The 20,111-nt window shown below is 39.0% G+C and overlaps 1 protein-coding gene across 1 annotated transcript in view; it reads right to left on the bottom strand.

Annotated features, from left to right (window-relative positions):
• Positions 1-19,519, bottom strand: part of EML4 (EMAP like 4) — a 145,992-nt gene extending 126,473 nt beyond the window's left edge. Inside the window, exon 1 of the mRNA XM_052647931.1 lies at positions 19,401-19,519. Within this exon, the coding sequence (XP_052503891.1) occupies positions 19,401-19,425 (25 nt within the window). The 5' untranslated portion in view covers positions 19,426-19,519. The remainder of the gene's footprint in view (positions 1-19,400) is intronic.
• Positions 19,520-20,111: the final 592 nt, after the last annotated feature.

Genomic DNA, 20,111 nt, shown 5'->3' with positions numbered 1-20,111 from the left:
GAGGAATGGATAAGGAAGCTGTGGTGCATAAACACAAGGAAATATTGCTCAGCCAGAAAAAGGAAAAACAGTGCCATCTGCAGAGATGTGGACAGATCTAGAGATTGTCACACAGAATGAAATAAGTAAGAAAGAGAAAAACAAGTATATAATATTGTTTATATGCGGCATCTAGGAAAATGGTATAGATAACTTAATGGAAAAGCAGAAATAGAAATAAAGATGTAGAGAACAAACTTATGGATAAGGGGGGAGGGGAGAATGGGATGAACTGGGAGATTGGGGCCAACATATATACACCACTATGTATAAAATAGATTAATGAGAGCCTGTTGTATAGCACAGGGAACTCTATTCAATGTTCTCTGGGGACCTAAATGGGAAGGAAATCTACAAAAGGGGGGGTATAAATGATTCACTTTGCTGTACAGAAGAAACCAACAACACTGTAAATCAACTATACGCCAACAAAAAATTAACTTAAAAAAAGAACTTTAACAGCTTCTCTGATTTCCTTTCCTCCATTGTGTAGCTCTTCCAATTCATCTAAGTCTTCTCCACACCAAGTACATGGCACCATCAAGGTGATGAGGGGAAAAAACCTCTAAGTGGATAACCCTGGGACCATGATTCAGTCCTTTACTCTATCCTTTACAACCATCCATCAGCACATCGACAGCCTCTCCAAAAGACATTCCAAAAGCTACCACTTCTTTCACCTCTGCCACACAAAGCCCCAGGTGTCATCATCTTTTACCAGTATTCCTGCAAGAATCTCTTAAGTAGGATCTGAGGCTGTGGGGATTTGGGGAGAAAAGACTTAATGTGGTGGCAACATAAGAGAACACTATAGATAATTTCAGGCTTCAAACAGTCGAAAGTTTAAGTTTTATTGTTCTTATTCTCACTATGGCAAAAAGATCCTCATTCTTAAAACAGTTTGTTTAGAAGGAATCTTTAGCTTTCATTTAACATATCTTGCTGCTTCTTTCCTGCCCTTCTAAATTTAAAATGAAACTGTAAATACCTATTCTGGTTGTAAAACACACCACTGGGTGGGGGGTGGGGGGGATGAAGTCCAGTTTTGACTTCTTAATGTGTCTTGTGATGTTGGTGACCAAAAAAACAGATTAACTGTTCTCCTATAGCTCTATACTTTAAATAAAATTTAGTGATTCAATTTTTCATGAAATACTTACTCTCTGATATTCAAAATAAAGAGAAGTAGCAAACGAAAGCAGTGTGCTATAATGGAAAGCACACTGGATTTTTTGAAGGCATAACATTTTGGCTTTAGTTCTTCCTTTATCACACTCAAACTATCCCTCTTAAATATTACAGCCTGATCTTAAACTATCCCTCTTAAATATTACAGTTTCCTCATTTATAAGATATGAATATCAGTGCCTGCTCTAATTCTTAAAATCATCAGTGAATCAAGAGATTGTGTTCTTGAAAGTAATTTTAAAAAGTAAACTCTGAAATCTAATATAAAATGTTAACAACAATCACTGAATTATGTAATTTTATGTCAGTCTACAAAGTTTTAAAGTTAAATTTATTTCCTCTAAACTATTTTTCAAATATAAAAAATTTAATTGAAGCCTTTACAGCTATAGTAATCAGACAGTGTGGTATTTACTTAATGATAAACATAGCCATCTATGGAACAGAATACAGAGTCCAAAAATAGACGGACACATATGCAGTCTATTGATTTTCAGCAAAGGTGCCAAGGCAATTCAAAGGAAAAGGGCTAATCTTTTCAACAAATGTTGCTGGAACAAAGGGGTATCAGTGTGCAAATAAATGAACCTTGATTCATACCTCATACCATATGTAAAAACTAATTCTAAAAGGATCACAAACCTAAAATAAAAGTAAAAACTATAAACTTCTACAAGAAAATAGGAGAGAAATTGTGACATAACACGCAATATATATAACTGATTTTTGCCCCCAGTTCCTGGCATAGAATTTCTGAAATCCTTGGAATTTTCTGAGTAGAGATGTGAAGAGCCCCTTTCAACCATATTTGAGTTGATGTTAAAGAGGTAACTTTTGGAAGATGGAGGCTGGTTGCCAGAGGAACCAACTTCTTGATTAGACAGTTTGAACTTTCAGTTCCACCCCTTGACCTCCGGGGAGGGAAGAAGGACTGGAAATTTGAGCTCAGCCACACTGATCAATGACTTAATCAATCACGCCTATATACCGGAGCCTTCGTTAAAACCCTAAATGATGGGGTTCAGAGAGCTTGCAGGTACATGACCACTTCAAGGTGGCTGCTGGGAGAGTGACATGCCCAGAGAGGGCACTGAAGCTCCATATGCCTTCCTAAGAACCTTGTCCAATGCATCTCTTCCATCTGGGTACTCCTGCATTGTGTCCTTTATAATAAACCAGTAACAGGAAGTAAAGTGCTTTCCTGAGTTCTATAAGGCATTCTAACATATTATCAGACCCAAGACGGGGCATAGGAATCTCCCATTTATAAGTGGTCAGTCAGAAGTATCTAAGGTCTGAACTTGTAGTTGATATCTGGAGAAGGAAGGCATTCATGAGGGACTGACTCTTTAACCTATAGGATCTGCATTAATTTCAGGAAGTTAGTGGTGTGGAAAATCCACACATTTGGTGTCAGAAGTGTTGTGAGCAGACAGTTTTCTTTTAGAATCTTTGTGATCTTGGGTTAGGTAAAGATTTCTTAACGGGACATAAAATGTACTATAAAAGACAAACTTTATCCTAGTAAATTGATAAATTGGATTTCATCAAAATAAACTTCCACTCTTCAAAAGGCACTGTTAAGCAAATGAAAAGTTAAATTGCAAAGTGGAAGAAAATATTTGCAAATCACATAACTGATAAAGGACTTGCATCCATAGTATACAGAGAACTCTCAAAATCTAATAATAAGATAATCAACCCATTTTTTTAAAAAAATGAGCACCAGACAGGCAAATCTATAGTCAGAAGGCAGATTAGTGGCTGCAGGGCTGTGGGGAGCCAAAGTTCCAAAGTTCACAGCAGCTGTCTGTATTCATAATAGCCAAAAACTGGTTAACAACTGAAACGGCCATCCTCTGGTGAATGGATAAACTAACTGTGGTATATTCACACGATAAAATGCGATTCAGCAATAAAAAGGAATAAATTACTGACACATGCAACACAGATGAATCCCAAAAGTATACTAAGTGAAAAGCACAACAGACCACAGATTTTAAGATTCCAGTTATATGATATTTTAGGAAAGGCAGAACATAGGGAAAGACAGCAAATCAGTGGTTGCCAGAAACAGGGTGGAGGGAAAGGACTGACTGCAAGGTGGTATAGGAACTTTGGGGGGAACTTTTTGGTGTAACAGAGATGGTTTATACCTTGATCGTGGTAGTGGATACACAACTATATGAATTTTGGAAGACCCACTATACACTTGAAATTGGCATAATTTATCACAGGTAAAGCACAGCTCCCAGGTGGCGCTAGTGCTAAAGAACCTGCCTGCCAATGCAGGAGACATAAGAGACCAGATTTGATCCCAAGGTCAGGAAGATCCCCTGGAGAAGGGCCTGGAAATCCTCTCCAGTATTCCTGCCTGGAGAATCCCACGGACAGAGGAGCCTAGGAGGCTACAGTCCATAGGACTGCAAAGAGTCAGACATGACTGAAACAATTTAGTGCACACACACACACAGCTGAATAAAGCTGATTTTAAAAATTTGAATTCTCAAAACTACTCTGTAGTTTTCTTTGTCACTAAGATCAAACTAAGATCAAGATATGATAATGAGGTGTTTGGTGATGTTTTAAAACAAATGACTGAGAATTTGCTATCAAGAATGCACTGTATTTGATAGCAAAAATACCAGACAAATTCCTAAAGGAACAGAATACACTCAGTTTTAAAGAAGTCCAATGAAGTTTGGCAAAAAAGAAGATTGGCTCATCCAGGATTACACAAAATACCAGTGCTGAGAAGCAGGAACAAGTTAATAAGTAGGAAAAGAAAACAATTCATAAAACCTTACTCTAAAGACACTTTCTCATGCAACTCTTAGGAATATGTCGTTATCTGTTGGTTTTCAAATTCCCTAATTTTCCTGAGGGTATATGTCAAACCCATCAACATATTATATATGTAATATATAATATAATAAATTATGGCATAAGAAACAAGGTAGCAAGAAATGAGGCAAGAAAAGGTATAGTGAGAGAATGAATCCACCTGTGATTCCCCAAAAAGAGCTAAGAATGGCAAAGTAAGCTGGAGCCAGGTGGCCCAAGCCAAGAGTTCATCTCATAGAAGCTGAAAATGATAAAAAGCTTTTAGGCCAGAAAGTGACAATAAAACATTCTGGTGGCCATATGCAAGTTAAATGAGAGCAGGAAAGATCAAATGTGAAGTCACTAATTTCCAGACATGAAAACGGTTGCCTATAGTGGGTCAGAACACTTAAAACTATACCAACGCTTTTCAAACTACTGAAACAACTTCTTTGTTGTTGCTGTGACATAGTCACACCCCCGTGAGTTCCATCCAAAACACATCTAACATCATCTTATGGGTACTACTACTAAACAACTGTTCAGAACACAGCATAGAACCCAAACTGCTTTAAGTACCAAAGTAGGTGTTAAAGTCCGGAAAGAAGGAGGGCCAGAAGGTAAAAGAGGTGACCTCACCCTGGCCACACAACCCACTGCTTGCCTGCACTCTCACTACCACCCACAGACAGCTGTCTGGAGAGCTCCACAGCATCCTGGGAATCCTCCTTAGGAACTGAATAGGGGTCCCGAATCCAGGTTGACAAACAGTGATCTACAGTAACTAACCTAGAGGAAGCAAATGATTTTAGAGAAATATGATCACATTTTTCCACAAGAAAAAAATATTACAAGTCAAGGGAATATATATCCAAACATATAAAAGTACTATAGTAAACAATAAAACTTTAAATATGAAACAAAAAAATTAAGAGTCTGAGTATGGACATCTAAGAAGTACATATACTATTCAAAACTGTCATATGATCAGATACAGTGACTAAGATGCTCAATGACAGTAGACAAGCACAGTCAATATTTTACCTATATGTTTTTGCATTCCCCAAGATTACTTTTCTCTAAGCTTATCTCACAAAACCAAAGACCACACAAGCTCTATCACCATCTATTATATGAAAAAAAGGACACTATGTTTATAATAGATAATGCAGGAATCATATCCTAAGAGAGAATAATTAAATGAAAACTGTTTACTGTCTATCTCCCTTCACTATAGTATATGCTTTAGTAGGAATTTTTGTTTCTTTTCTTCACTGATATATTCCCAGTATGAAAACAATTCCTGGCACATGGCACTTGGTGAATAAATATTTGCTCAATTATTAGATTTTCATACTAGCAGCAATAGTTCATTTCAGTCACCAAAAGTCTAACAGATACTACTATAATCATCGCCCTCATATGTAGGGTTGTAATAACAAGTTCAGTTTTACTCAATCTAGTTAAAAGTTACCCGAGGGTATTTTTTTTTTAACTGCCATTAACAATCTTCTTTGCCATTTAGTTATTAGTTTATGGAAAGCATCTGACATGCTTCCTAATTCACAGCTGAAAAAATGCTAGTGCCTCTGCTCTGCTGCTTCCTTTCAAAAAGTTAGCCATGTGAAACCAAATTTCTTGAGATGTAGTCCATACACTACTGCCTCAATGATTATTTCCTAAAGCAAGTATATCAAAGACCACAGACTTAATCACAGGACTCATACTCCAACAAAGCACAGAAAAAGCAAGTATCTCAGGAAAGCACCACTTACACAGATAACAGAGAGGATGGAAGTCACTGAATCACTGACTTAAGTTAGGACGACACCAGGAGAGCGAAGCTGACAATGGTCTCTGCATAGGATGAAAACGGCAACCAAAGTGAGCTCTGCTGGTAGTTTACCATCTTCTCAAGTATATGGGAGCAGGAAGAAAAAAAAGTAAATGCCATTCCTTTAAGCCATTTTCATGAGCTGGGAAGGCTACTGTGACCTGCTTACACCCAAAACTAAGCAAGCATTTGAATAAAACAGAAAAGGCTGGAAGGCGGAAGTTTAAGGTAGCCTTCCTTGGTTTCCAAAGCGTCCCATACTTCACCATCACAATTCTTGTTACTCTGTATTTTAAAAGCCAACATCATAAGCTCCATAAGAACTATGTTTATAGCTGGAAGAGTGCTGAGCACATACCAAGCATTCAATAAATATTTCCTGAATAAATACTGCCTGAATCCCCCACAGAATTATAAGCTTCATGAGAGCAGGGATTTCGAGAGTCTCATTCACCAATTTCCCACTGCACTTAGCACAGAGTGTGACCCAAAGAAGCTAATCAAAAGCTATTTACTTAATGAATGTGTTTATGACCAGGAAACACACGCAAATAAGTGGCTTATATGAAACTCAAACCTATAACCTTAGCCCCATTACAGTATGCACCAATGAACCAAGATAAGGAGTTTCACAGTATGTCTATAATCATTAAATTTCACTCAAGAATACTCACAAAGATTTCAAGAAAAGAAGTCAAAAACGGGTTACTTTCCTGGTCATTCTCTTTATTCTAAACTTTGTTCCCCAATATGTTACATCTTATATGATCCACAATAGTAGATCCTAAAAATCAAGAAAATATTGTTTGTGCCCCAAAAAAAAAAATCCTCACTAATTATAATTGGAGAGGATTAAAAAAATAAGATGAATGCCAAGAGGTACTCAAAGCAGTCAAAGAAAGTCAAAGGCTATGCCCCAACTAAACTGAAAACAGGATATCCTCCAAAGTTTAAAAAAAAAAAATCTCCCACTCATCAACAGAAGTCAGTTATGGCACTTTTCTGGAACAAATGCCTCAAAGAAAAACACAAACAAATTTTGTCATTTTCTCTGACATGTCACTTAAAAATCACCATAAGAAGTTACATACAAGAGTGAAAAATGACTTTAGGAAAAAAAAGTCAGGTATCAAAACTGAACAGTTTTGTTTTACAACAGCAAGTCATCTCAACCTTAGGAAGTCATCCATTCTGAAAAGTCAGAAAAGGTACATTCTCTGGAAAAAATTTTTTAAAAGGAAAAGAAGTACATTCTTATTATGGAATATGACAAATATTGATATAGCATAATTTGACTCTCAAGATACTAACAGCTCATTAACTCAGAGATTTATCCTAAAAGAAAAACAAAAGAAACAAAAGATAACCTTAAAAATGAGGATATAGGGAACATAAGTGGTCTATAATTTAAAACATGTACACATCAAGTTTATAAACTAAAAGCGCAGGTATTTTATTAAAGGCCTCATTTAGAAGGCTTCAGTGGTGGCTCAGTGGTAAAGAATCAGCCCGCCAATGCAGGAGACACGGGTTTGCTCTGAGATTCAGAGATCCCACAAGCCTAGGGGCAACTAAACTCGCAAGCCACAACTCTTAAGCCTGTGCTCCAGAGCCGGGAAGCCACAGCTGAAGCCCACATGCCCAGAGCCCACGCTGCGCAACCAGAGAAGCCACAGCAGTGAGCAGCCCACACGCTGCAGCTCGGGGAAAGCCTGTGCGGCAACAGAGACTCAGCACCGCCGAAAACTAAGAAATAAAACTGTTAGGGGAAAAATAAAAGTGGACCCTTAGGGTGAGAAGATGCAGTTTATCATTTTATCCTGAGGAACATCTGACATTATTTAGTCACATATTACCAATATTAGAAATATTTATTAGGTACGATTCTGTCCCTGTAAGTGCTATACCATATAATTTCAAAAGGCACAGGTCATGATTCCTGGGTTCTTTTTTGAGACCCGAAACAACCAAAGTTGTTGTAAGGCAAAACAGTTGTTATAAGTCAAAACAGCTTTGTTATCTGGCTTCCTAGTCGACAGCAAATTTAAAATTGGAAATCAAAAAAAAGGCTGGATTAGAAACAATAACCAATCTAGTAACAACAAGCCACCTCTAGAGCCTAGAGTACCATTTTCTACCAAAAGGAACCACAACTTCTTAGAATAACAGTTGACTGTAAAAATGGAGCAGGGAGTACAAGTGTAAAGTCTGAGCATCTTATCAGAAAGCAATGAAGCTGACAAAGCACCAGGATCAGGACTCAAGAAGCAATGTGAAAATGCTCTGACAGGTCAAAACAGGAAAATCTAAGCACCAAAATTTAGAAGAGTAATGGCAGCAGATCAAAATACATCAAATAAATAAATAACTGTAAGTGTCTATTAAAGGACAGACAAAACAAAGAAACAAGCTTAAAAAAAACAAAAGATACAATCTGTACTCATGTTAATTTAACTACAGGAAGAAAGGTCTAGTTTCTTTAGTAAACTAGGGGGAAAAAAGGGAAGGAAAATATACATTATAGATTAAAAGAGACATAGCAACCAAATGCAATGTATGATCCTGTTTAAACCCTGATTTAAACAAACCACTGAAAAATGACACTACTGTCTGGACTTTCCTGGTGTTAAGACTCTGAGCTTCCAACGCAGGGGGCATAGGTTGGATCCCTGGTTGGGGAACTAAGATCCCATATGCCTCACAGTGCAATTCCCATCCCCAGAAGAAATTACTGTCAAACTGTCGGTCTAACAATAAGAGAAGAATCATCTTTCAAGATATATAAACTCAAATATTACGGGTGAGACGCTTTAACATATAAAAACAGAGCAAAGGGTAAAGCACACCAACACTAAATGGCAGGAGCAGGCAGGGCAGTTGTAACTGTTCAGTGTCATCTGGTGTATGGAGGAAACAGTTCTACACAAACAGCTCTCAGAAGCACCACCGTATCACAGCACAGAATCACGTCGAATGCTCATCACAACCATCAGTCATCTAGAATACGTTAAATTATGTTCTATATACACAGCTTAAGCAGATCAGATGTCCAAACAATGGAATATGATCCATTAAAGTTTATATTTATACTCTCTGAGAAGGAAAGATGATCACAATATTTAAAGGGGAAAAAAATGGTTGACTTTGCTGCTTAACTATATTCTCCTTCACCCCGAACACACACACCACATAACAGTATCTCGCTCTCAATAACTGCTGATTATTTAAATACAGAAACATAATAGTAACAAACGCCCTGTATGGCTTCCCACTTACAGCAAATTCCTTCAAACTAACCTATACGAATGGTCTAGTCCACGTGCTCAACGTAATTCTTAAGTGTAAGATATGCTGCTACATGGTTCCAAAATTACAAGAACCATGAAGAATGTGCATCGATATATAAGCAATAATGGATTATAACCCACTGGAAAAGAAATAAGACAGCTGATTTCATACAGATATATTAAGTAAACCAGCAATGTGAAGGTCTGATGAGGAATGGAATATTTACAAAATTTCAAAGCACCTCTTACAAAATACTAATTACAAAGTTTTTAGAAAAAGTAACTTTACAATGGAAAGGCCTGGCAGACCCCACCCTAATCAAAGGGTCAAAATGGATGTCATCAGTAATGGGACAAATCAAAACTGTGTGCCACCTGACAGGATGCAATGAGACAAACACAGCTCACCTCTGTGACTTCTGTGCCAAAGATACAGAACTTGAATCCAGTCAGGAGGAAACATCACTTAAGGACATTCTACAAAACACGCGGCCTATTATCTTGCAGAGCATCGAGTTTATGAAACCCAAGGAAAGACGAACTGCTCCAGATTCAAAGGGACTAAAGAGACACGACAACTATCGGTAAATACATTTGATTCTGGTTATTCACTAAAGAAGACATTATTAAAACAATTAGCAAAACATGAATGGGTTTGAGGGTGACACAGTAGCAACGTATCAATATTCATTTCCTGATTCTCCTCACTGTAGTACGGTTATGTAGGAGAATGTCCTTGTTTATAGGAGACATACACTTGAATGTTAGCAAGTGTCAGGGCATCATTTTAACAACTTAATTCTCAAATTACTACAAGCACAAAGAAGATACCCCAGCATCTCCTGGGAAAGCTGCAGCAGTCCCGAACTTTCTGGGGGGACCAATTTTCTGGAAGACAATTTTTCCATGGACCTGGGGTGGGAGAGATGATTTGGGGATGATTCAAGCACATTTACATTCACTGTGCACTTTATTGCATTTTTTTTTTAAATTACTTATTTGGCCATGCCAGGTCTCAGCTGCGGCATGCGGGATCTAGTTCCCACTGCATCCGGAGTACAGAGTGTTACCCACTGGACCGCCAGGGACGTCCTTGCACTTTATTTCTAGTCTAATGTTGTCGCTGATCTGACAGAAGGTACCAGTGAGCAGCCCAGAGTTTGGGGATCCCTGAGAGAAAGGCTGTGAACACAGCCTATAGGGGCCAGGTTTTACTTGAAACAAGCTAGCCATAAGGCAGGGCTGAGGCTATTTACCTGACAAACTACTCAGTGAGTATACAGATCATCTGGAACGCAACCCAATGGCAAGATCATCCCATTTTTTCAAGAGAAACCAAAGATGCAGATTTTTATGTGAAATTTCCCAGTTTTTAACACACTCAAAAAGGCCAAACAAAACATGTCTGCTGACTAAATTTGAACCGCAGCTGCCTCTGGCCCAGAGGCATGCTTCTCAAACCGAGGCCTAGGGATAAAGGGAAACCACATGATATACATGGAACACATTCTTGGAGCCACAGTTTTATCCCAAGAGTTCGCCTGGAATTTTCTGGGAGAGGAGATATTTCTTTACTTTTAAAATTCTATATTATGGAGTTTAATGCAAAGTCGTATGATTTTAAAACTTTTCATTTAAAAATAATTTCAAACTTACAGAAAAGCTGTAAGAACAAGAACAGTACAAAACACCTGTACAGTTTTACTGTTAATTCATTTACTGTTAACATTTTATTCATCTGCATTATTGCACAGGAGCATCCTTCCACCCTCCCTCCTCCTAATACAAACACAAATACATATACACATAAATACAGCTGTATATGTATATGTGTGTGTGTGTATACAACATATATACCTAATTTTTTCTGAACCATTTGAGAGTAGTTATGTATCATGGCCCTTTATTCCTAAAAAAAAGTTCAGCGTGTATTTCCTAAGAATATAAATATTATTTTCTATAACCTTAGGTTACCAACTTTAGAAAGTTCAACACTGACGCCATACCTTTATGTTACCTACCACCTATAATCCAATTTTGCCAAGTGATCCAATAATATCCTTTACAGCGTCTTCCCCTCTAATACAAGATCTATTCTAGGATCAGGTACCACGAAGAGATGTCATGTCTCTTCAGTATCCTTTAATCTGAAACACTGCCACAGCCTTTCTTTGTCTTTGTAACATTAACATTAAAGAGTACAGTCTCCCACCTACCCTTTTATAAAACAGGATGTTCCCCAACTGAAGTCCAATATGGCCTCATGATTACATCCAGGTTATGCATTCCTCACTGGAGAACTACCTAAGTGATGTGCTCTTTGCAGGGCATCATATTCAGAGGCACACAATGTCCACTGGTGCTATTTATTTTGATCATGCACTCAAGGTGTTGTCTGATTTCATCACTGTATAAAGTTACTATTTTTTCTCCTTCTAACTAATATGCAATGTATGGAGAGATATTTAAGACCATGCAAACATTCTGTGGAAAGTTCTTAGAAAGATGGGAATACCAGACCACCTTACCTGCCTCTTGAGAAATCTGTATGCAGGTCAAGAAGCAACAGTTAGAACTGGACATGGAACAACAGACTGGTTCCAAATACGGAAAGGAGTACATCAAGGCTGTACACGTCACCCTGCTTATTTAACTTATATGCAGAGTACATCATGCAAAATGCTGGGCTGGATGAAGCACAAGCTGGAACCAAGATTGCCAGGAGAAATATCAATAACCTCAGATATGCAGATCACACCACCCTTATGGCAGAAAGTGAAGAACTAAAGAGCCTCTTGATGAAAGTGAGAGTGAAAAAGTAATCTTAAAACTCAACATTCAGAAAACTAAGATCATGGCATCTGGTCCCATCACTTCATGGCAAATAGATGGGGAAAGAGTGGAAACAGTGAGAGACTTTATTTTGGCGGCTCCAAAATCACTGCAGATGGTGACTGCAGCCACGAAATTAAAAAACACTTGCTCCTTGGAAGAAAAACCATGACCAGCCTAGACAGCATATTAAAAAGCAGAGACTACTCTGCCAACAAAGGTCTGTCTAGTCAAAACAATGGTTTTTCCAGTAGTCATGTATGGATGTGAGAGTTGGACTATAAAGAAAGCTGAGGGCTGAAGAATTGATGCTTTTGAACTGTGGTGCTGGAGAAGACTCTTGAGTCCCTTGGACTGCAAGGAGATCCAACCAGTCCGTCCTAAAGGAAATCAGTCCTGAATATTCATCAGAAGGGCTGATGCTGAAGCTGAAACTTCAATACTTTGGCCACATGATGCGAAGGACTGACTCATTGGGAAAGACTCTGATGCTGGGAAAGATTGAAGCTGGAAGGAGAAGGGGACGACAGAGGATGAGATGGCTGGATGGCATCACTGACTCTATGCACATGAGTTTGAGTAAGCTCTAGGAGTTGGTGATGGACAGGGAAGCCTGGCGTGCTGTAGTCCATGGGGTCACAAAGAGTCAGACATGATTGAGTGAGTGAACTGAACTGAAACATTCTGCTCCTCATCAAAAATGTCCCATAGATTTAGCATGTATCAATGATTCCTGTCTCAACTAACCTTTATTAAAATGGTTGCAAAATAATCACATGAATGTTTAAGTAGATAACTTCTGGCTATACTCCCAGATCCCTAAGGTATACACACTTGGTCTCCTTGACCTTAGGAGCTCTACAGGGCAATGGTTTGAGTGCAAGACTAGAATAATCAGGTATAGCTTCCAGAAAAAGACAAGTGTACCTGAGCCATGCCTTAAAGATTGGATAGATTCTGAAAAGCTAATGAAGTGGAGAGACAGTCAAGACACAAATCCATCAGGAAAGCTGAGAAAAAAAAAAAACACCAATATGGTGAATCCTTCTGCAAAGTAAGTATAATACCCTAGCTTATCAGTTTTATAAAACCACATTTCTACATATGGAGTTTGCCTGAACTGATTCTAGAACTAAAGATATACTTCTGCTGCTACTGATGGTAACTATGGTATAATCATTATATTTAGAGTCAAAAGTTGGACGTGACTGAATTGAAAAACTTTTCAGAAACAGCACAATTCATTATAACTCCTACTTCTGATTGTTCATCCACATTTTCATATATGTCAGCCGTAGCACCTTGTCTTTCAAAGATAGGGAGTAACAGCCATTAAAAACATATCTTTCATCTGAATTGTGACCCCCCCATAAAATAAATTTTATTCTTCAATCTAAGGCAAACATATTTATATGAAATTGAGAGTTTCTTGAAGCAATATCATGCAAAGCACTAATATTTTAGAATTTTTTTCCTTTCCGTCTCTTTCTCATTTTTTAAAAATATTCATCTTGACCCTCAATAAACTGACTTCTAAATCCTTAAAAAGTGATTCACAAAACCTCCACTTGAAAAACACTACCCTAGAACCTGAGATACAGTTCTTTATTAAATTTTCAACAAAGTTGGGAGAAAGTTTTCATTTATTTCAGGAGAAATAAGAACAAAAAAAAACAAGAACATAAAGAGTTATTTAATTTTTTTAAGGATTCTACTCTGACCTTGTGTATGGTAATTTTTTGGTCTTCAAGTTATCATTTTTTTAAGAAATGATGGTAAGGGCAAAGGTTGTACGTTGCCAGTTATATACTGGTTCCCCAGTAATTTCCCCCCAATTTCACAGGATCATGAAATCGCCCCTGCTCTGCTATGAGATTTCAAAAACACATGAGTGTCAGCCTTTCAGCAGGTTTATAATCTGGCTGTAGAAGTAAGACTTACAGTAATTTTAGGACTTGTAATAATTACTTCTACCTTTTGAGAAGAAATATTCTGTGGTAAGTGCCCTAAAAACGTTCCTGTGTTAAAAGTTCAAGGGTGGGTACTATGAGTTGGGAATGAAAGAGAAGAAAGAAGAGAGTTCAGAAAAGAAACAATATTTGAGTTGGGCCTTGAAGGGTACTTCAAGACAGAACAGACACAGGGATGAAAAACTGCCAATCAAATACGGGGGAAAAGAAATAGGTCATTTAGGCCAGATCATGTTAAGACAGTAGAAAGAGATAATGGAGGATCTTGACAGCAAGGCTAAGGTGCTTGAATTTAGTCATTGAGGCAATGAAGCAATCTGGAAAAGGTCCTCCCTCTCCCACCCCTTACAAAACAAATTATAGACAAATAGAGATTCTTGAGGCTATGCAATAATGCAAACACAGAACCATAAGGCCTTCAAATGTGGTGTCAGAAAAGGAAAGTATGGGATGTGAAAAGGTGACAAGAATTGATAAGTCTTAGAAGAGATTTTAATGTGGTAGGCAAAAATGGCCAAGAGTCAAACATTTTAAGGCTGGGTGATACAGCAAAAAATTAAGAAGTTGATTTAGAGGAAGAACAGTTCATATCCAAGTACATTAGAATCGGCATGCAAGTGGGTTATGAAGAGTCAGTAACAGGATAAGGAAAAGAACACTGGGTCCCATCAAAAAAATCTGAGTTCAAGTGAAAAAAATGGTTAGAATCTAATGAGAAAACCAGAATGCAAAATTATATCTATAGTATAATTTTAACTGTGTATAAAAAGCACAGGAAAAGACTAAAAACGTGTACATCAACATGTTAACGTCAGCTGAATACAAATAAACTAGGAATAAAAGTTTTTTTTCCCTTCATTTGTATTGTGTTCTCATTGGATACAAACCTTACAAATCAGGCTCTGCACCCCCACACCAGAAAAAGGAGGAAGGGAAAAGAAAAATCTGGATTTGAAGTCTTTTCAAAAAACTGCAAACTCCTTGAGCTTTATTTTCTTCATCTAAAAATGGGGAAATAATTTCTTCTCTCTCAAGGTTAGTGTGTAGATTAAATGAGATGAAGTTTTGTAAACTATAAAGCAATATGCAAAGGTAAGGCATTATACCAGTCTATGACAGCTACAGCTATAGGACAAGATATCACACACAGACGTAAAAATATACTACAGATTTGGGAAGTAGATTATCTCCTTAAACTTTAAAAAAGCTTTAGAATCCATCTATTTTTAAATCAAAATGTTACTGCAATATTTCTTATAAACAAACACTGAGGTTTTACATGCTATATATATATATATAAATATCCTATATATATAATTAATACATTACTTGTCCTACATGCTATTGAAACTTAAATACAAAGCAAAAAAACAGCTAGTAGTTATCATTCCCTAATATTTGGACTTCTAAATAAGTTATTTCACGGTTTTAAAAAGCCACACTCTATTGAGGATAATTTCAGTAATCTCCAAATGTCATCTCTTAGAAGTTATGTGCTTGATACACAGCATTGCCTTCTAAATGGTGCCTTCCCCTTCAACTCCCACTTCTGGTCCTTTACTTAGGATTAAACACCTCTAGATACCTATTTAAAACCAGATAGTAAGCTCCTGAAGGGCAAGAAGCATGTCATAAAATGGGTACATGTTAAGAAATACTCTAACTCATGTTATAGATGCTGTAGTAACCATTGAAGAGTTACTACTCATGTCATATTATAATGTAAACCCACCTCAAGCCCTTCAAGAGACAGCCATTAAAGAAATTAAAAGCTAAGGAAAAATTCCACAAGTCATGTTACTACATGAGAAACACTTTTATATGAATAAAGAATACTTGATTAATATTTAAAAATCTTACACTACACTGTTCCTTTAAGAAAGCAAGAGTATATATGAGATAAGAAATGATAAGTTCTAATATTATGTTAAAAATTGTTTTTTTCATGTATCTGATAAACTGAAGCATATTATTACTGCACTGAAGAATGTTACATTTCTCATACTAACCCTATAATTTAATTCATTACAATTTTTCTTTAAAAAGAAGTTTGGGAGTTTTGTTTTTAATCTTTGGAGCAGAAAAAGTTAAAACTGATGTGGTTAACAATATGCTTTCTTTAAGGCATAAACACTGACTAAACCTGAGGCTATTTCCAAGACAAGTTTTAAAATTAAAACCTTTATTATGAAAAAGAGATGCTGAAGAAACTAGGCATGAAACGCACCTAACCTATGCCTTATGAAAATCAGCACGAAAAGCTCTGTCAACAGTTTGCCACTTCTGCACACAGACCTGAAATTTAAAATGTTTACTATATACATGTTTTGTACGGGTATGTGTGTATATTCATATATACTGATCTGGAGGCAGGACATTAAGACAATTAATTAGTGAGTATTTCCCCCTCATTAATTAAAAAAAAAATTGTTGCTAATGTGCTGCTTTTTTGTATTACAATAATTTGTGAACTAAAAGATACTATACTTAAAGGAAAAAGTACAAACACCTGCCAGTCCAACTGCCGGAAATTCATCAGCTACAGAGAATAAAAGCATCCTTTCCTTGTTTTAAATGTATTTACAAAACAAAAGAAATACAACAGGTACACAATTTCAATATGGCACATATAACACAGACTAGCATCTAATATTCCTCTCAATGATTTCAAAATCATTACACAGTTTTAATTGCCATTAGACATCTCAGAAAATGCACGTAAGTGTTTTCCTTATCTAAACACTCAACAATCAATGGTACAGTCTGAATTTTTGTTTTCACTTAACAAAATGATGCATCATAACATTCCCTTAAATAATCAGCTTTTCTAGAATCAGTTTACAAAGCACTCAGCTTTTCTGCTTATAAAAACGTAGTTTTCTTTATTTTCAAGAAGTCATACAGTATATAAAATGACACATACACTTCCTTGAGAATAAATACTTTAATACTCATGACCCCAGAAGAAGTTCACATGTTTTGAATTCTTGTTTGGTTAAAAAAAGTTTTTAAACATCTACTAGAATACAAGAGCTTGCCTTTACATTCATGGCTCTCTTGAAGGTAAAATAAAGATCAGCGTAACTCCAAGTACTAGACTAACGAACTGAAGGGAATAGAAACAAGCGATTTGGCTAGAGTTGGGTAAAACTATGTTTAAAGACTACCAGTAAAATATACCAGCTTTACCCTTCCCCCACTCCCAATCCTTTAAGGTTTCAATTAAGATGGGGCCTAGTTTTACTCTTTCAAAGGGGGACAGAAAGAGAAAGCACAAATCTCCTGCTGAGAAGTATCTTCATCAGGAGCAGCTCCAAAAATACTGCCAGGAACCATTTCTTTCCCTCCCAGCTGACATAGGTTCCTCTCTTTAAATATAAGCATCTCTTCTGCTCCTGATCAACATCATACTTAAACAAGGGAAAAGTCTCAAGGTGTCACCCAAGGGTGGTACTAAATGAATAAAAAAACTTAAATAAATACAAAATTTAACATCACAGTCAGTTATAACATTCTTTATGAAAGTGGGAGCCCCAACTAAAACTTCTCTTTCAGTCTCTCCTACCTTATGAACAGTGTAAGAAGGGATAGTTGTTTAAAAACGCATATCCACTTTCAAAAAAAACTTAAGTGCACCCAATTAGTGAGAATGACTCCCACAAAACGCTTACAGAAGATGAAGTTTTGGCAAGCCTTCGAAGTCCACAAACCAACAGCCAGAAGTAAAAGCTGATTCTAATTTGAGCAGTGATCCCACCATTCCTACAGGCTGAGGAGCCAGCAGAGCAGATACCTCAGCCGCACAACATCCCGCAACACTCAGTTTCTTGCCCAAGTATATGATCACCTCTTTGTGAACATAAAGGACAAGTCTTTCAGTCCAATATGATTAGGGAATAAATCCAGACACAGGCATATGGCTTAAAAAAAGGGGGGGCGGGGCAGTGAAAAGCTGATACCTCTTTAAAAGGAGCCCAAGAACGAAACAACTTCACAATGAAAGGAATTATAAGACATCAAAGGTTAGATAATGGACAACAGGTGCCTTTGGGGAGGAAAGAGTAACACTCAGTTGCCTCCTATTTTAGGATTTCCACTCTCTAGTATGTGTTTCCCAAAGAAAGTATGTGTTTTTCCCAAATAAAGTCGTAGCCAAAATTACGGTTTTTACTATTTAATACCTATAGTAGGTCCACTGTTCTTAAATATACTTTTTTATATTAAAAAAAAGTTGATCTCAACATGTATGAATAAACTATGGCCTATGGCCGGCCCATGCGTTGATCCATGAACACTAACCAACTAGGAATTTATTATCAAGAAACGAAAAGAAAAGCGTCAAATACTCAATATACCAATCCAGGAGCAGGTATCACATAACTGCCTTATCAGCCAAAGCAGAAACTGTTTGTCTCACCATCATAACAGTTGAGCTCAATCTTTACAGTAACCAAATTCCAACAGCCTCAAAGAATAGTAATTCCAGACACAGATTATATGGCTCTGAGTACCAGCCACGAGTTCCGATTCTCTTAACCAGTTACAAAATTTACTACCTTTATTCGGGTGAAAGGGAACACTGCAACAATACTTCAGCCTACTTCCCTTTCTCCATTCCACAAAGACAACATATTCCAAAAATGGAGAATCCTTTCTTTCCCTGACAGAGGCCCCCTTTCCTATGGATTCATGGGGCAGGACTACTTCTCCCCAGCATGCTTGCAGAGCCAGCACGCAGACTTCTGCGTTCACTCCCCTCTTAAAGAGGGTCCCCCAACACAGATGCACCTCTTCCTTTCCTGTATTAGGCAAATGATGCTTCAGCGCTACTGGATCTCTCCACCACTACGAAACGTTCAGAGAAGTGGAGGGAGTGAGGGGAAGTTGTCAGTTACCCCGAGAGATACTTAAAAGACGACTCCAAATTTAAAGTGAAGGCTTGAGGAGGAGGGAGGGAATGGGGGTCCCTTCCCTAAAAGGGAGCCTGTGCGTGGGTAAGGGATGTCCCCACCCTGAAAGAGAGCTCGGTATGTAAGACCGGGGAGGAGTGTTGTACCCAGAAGAGATTCAGGTTTGAGAAAGAGGTGTCCTAATCTTGAAGGTGGGGGGAGCCGTGAGTGTATGGCGGGGGGGCGCAACAGCTTTAGGGCGGCCTCTATGAAAGAAGAGGTTCCCACTTCGGGGAAGAAGCGCCCCGCACTGACGGGGACGCTGGGAGGAAAGGAGGGTCTTGCTGAGGAGGGCTGGCTTGGGGGAGGGGTTCCGAGTTCACCGGAGCCCGGAGAGGGGCGGCAGGCTCGAGGGAAACATGTGCAGTGGAACTGCTGCCATCCCGAGGGGCAGGGTGGAGAGCAGGCCCGGGCTGCGTGTGCAGGGAACAAGGTTCCCACCCTGCGCAGGAGAGGAAGGACTCCCAGCCGCACTCACCGAGGCTGCCGGCGAAACCGTCCATCTTGCGGGGAAAGCGCCGGGCTCCGGGCTCAGCGGGGCGGGCACTTCATTCAGCGGACCGACTAGGGTGGTCGACGCTGAGCCTGACCCGCTCGCTCTCTCGGACGCGCGGCTCGGCTCCCGCCTCCGTAGTCCGTCGGCCCGTGCGCCCCGGGGCAGTCAGCCGCGGCCGCCGGGACCACTTCCCCGTCAGGTTGAGAGCCGCGCCGCTCCGCCGCCTGCCCTGCCTCGGTCCCAGACAGCAGCCGTGAGCGCCGCGCCGCGTCCCGCCCCCGCGCCCGCGCGCAGTGGTAGCCCCGCCCCCGCGCACGCTGTCACGCTTCCGACCCCGCCTCCCACGTGACGACCCGGAGGCGGGGTCTCGCGGACCCTTCCCTCTCACCTTGCCTTAGCCTCGGATTCCGTTCGCCTCGCGGGGGACGGGTGCCTGCGCTTGCGCGGTGGACTCCCTAAGGGCCCAGGATTTGGGACTTGAAACTGGTTCCGAGGAAGTAGGGTAAGGGGAGACCTCCAGCCTGGGATACTCAGGAAATTCCAAGGATTCCTTCCTCCGCAGCACCTAGGGAGTTCAGAGAGACCCTTCAAAGCTCAAATCTGGAGCTCCTCTGACAGGAGATGGCCACCCTGAGTGCCTTAGCACAGTAAAGAGGCAACCAAGTCGGGGGAGGAATCCAGTCTTCGCGGGTT

This window comes from Budorcas taxicolor, chromosome 11, assembly GCF_023091745.1.
Source record: "Budorcas taxicolor isolate Tak-1 chromosome 11, Takin1.1, whole genome shotgun sequence".
Classification (NCBI taxonomy): domain Eukaryota; kingdom Metazoa; phylum Chordata; class Mammalia; order Artiodactyla; family Bovidae; genus Budorcas; species Budorcas taxicolor.
The sequence above is the reverse complement of the archived record's forward strand: the minus strand, read 5'-3'. Positions and strand labels throughout refer to the sequence as shown.